The sequence below is a fragment of the Halyomorpha halys genome, unplaced genomic scaffold, assembly GCF_000696795.3.
Source record: "Halyomorpha halys isolate HHAL.00 unplaced genomic scaffold, Hhal_1.1 Scaffold127.1, whole genome shotgun sequence".
In the NCBI taxonomy this organism is placed as follows: domain Eukaryota; kingdom Metazoa; phylum Arthropoda; class Insecta; order Hemiptera; family Pentatomidae; genus Halyomorpha; species Halyomorpha halys.
Window position 1 is genome coordinate 33222 of NW_027107825.1, and position 1623 is coordinate 34844.

The 1623-nt window shown below is 31.2% G+C and overlaps 1 protein-coding gene across 1 annotated transcript in view; it reads left to right on the plus strand.

The window, feature by feature from the left end:
- Positions 1-643: 643 nt before the first annotated feature.
- Positions 644-1623, plus strand: part of LOC106678184 (uncharacterized) — a gene marked incomplete in the record, with an annotated part of 138425 nt that continues 137445 nt past the window's right edge. Inside the window, 1 exon segment of the mRNA XM_067046185.1 lies at positions 644-915. Coding sequence (XP_066902286.1) covers positions 813-915 — 103 coding nt within the window.

Below are 1623 nucleotides of genomic sequence, written 5' to 3' on the forward strand. Positions count from 1 at the left end.
GGTTAGGATAGTTAAGGAGTTTGGAATGAAGAGACGCATATTTTTTTGAGCCAAATCTGCAACGAATGGGATGTTAAGGTCTTTGTGAATGAGTTTATTTATAACGTAATAAGGAGCATCAAGGATTTTACGTAGGATTTTGGATTGTAAGGATTGAATGCAGGAGGGATTTGATGGTTTGGTGGAGCCCCAGAGCTCAATTCCATATGTCCAAATTGGTCTTATTATCGTAGTATATTAAAGTAGATAGACGCTTGACACTGCCTTCTGATCTCCCAATAACGGTGTCCCTAGGAGTCATTATAATTCATTGATTTTACTCTGGATTTTCTTTTTAGGATGTTTGATTAATTAATTTTTAAGTTTCAAATTTATTTCTATAAATTTTTGAGGTTAAAAAATTTCCAAACATGAATACAATCTATATTACTGGAATATTGCTGATTGACCGTGTGCATCAATAAATGGTATTTGGTCCGGGTGCGGTCAAATAAAATTCAAATAGTAAATTGGTACAGGCTCAAATAAAAATAGTACACCAATTTACTATTTGAATTTTATTTGTTGTACATTATCTCTTTGGGCCAAATCAACATGTTCAGTATGCTGTTTTGTTACCTCCCTATTGATATGTTCAATTTTATCAAATGTGTAATTTAAATTACTAAGTTAATGCTTTTATCCCATAGAGAACTGACACTTAAGATGTGTTTATTTACTGCAGGTGAAATTCAAGGGCACCATTAAAAAGATTATAGCTCCACTTATTTGTTGACAATTGTGTAGCAGAAAGGTATTGAAAAAGTCAGCAGATGTTGACTGCCATCTACAGAGAAAAAAACCGTTTCTTGCCTCTGCACAGTTCTTACTTGATGGAAATTTGTACCTGTGTCGTGTTTACATATACACATATGGGTAAATGTATATATAAACATTATGACAAGCGAATTAAATATTCCCCAAAGATTTTATAATACTATGACACAATCCATATTGTTGTTTTCGTTTGTGTTACTGATTGCAAGTTTTTATTGCTTTTATATTTTAGTGTAGACAATGTGTATTTTTATATTTTCAATTGTTAAGTTGATTACGCGATGTAATTATTTACATATTTTGTTTGATAACAAGAAAAACATATCTATTTATTTTTAATTACTTCTGATATTTATATCTTTGTTCAGGATCTTATATATGCATATTTACATATATTAGGGGTTTTTCCAGTTTAAACTCATTGCCAAAGATAAAGGAAACCGAAACTCCTGTTAGTCGCTGGTTGTAGTCTTAGTTATTAGTCTATGTAATTGTAATTACAAATACATAACCCCGGAATGGCACTAAGATATGTTGGGATAATATAATAAAAAGAGTTCAATAGGTTGAACACATATATTATTAGATAAGTAGGAAAATCGACATGACCGAAGGATGTGCCAGGCGCTAACTAACCGATAACCTATAACGGATAACCACCTATCAATACATATACAATGTCCAAAGAGGTTATTCCTGACACACCCCCTCAATTGAAACTTTATATACACAAAAAAGAAAAGTAAAGATTCAATTGCAAAGTAACTCAAAATTTACAACTGAAAAATTAAACAATTAACAATTCTC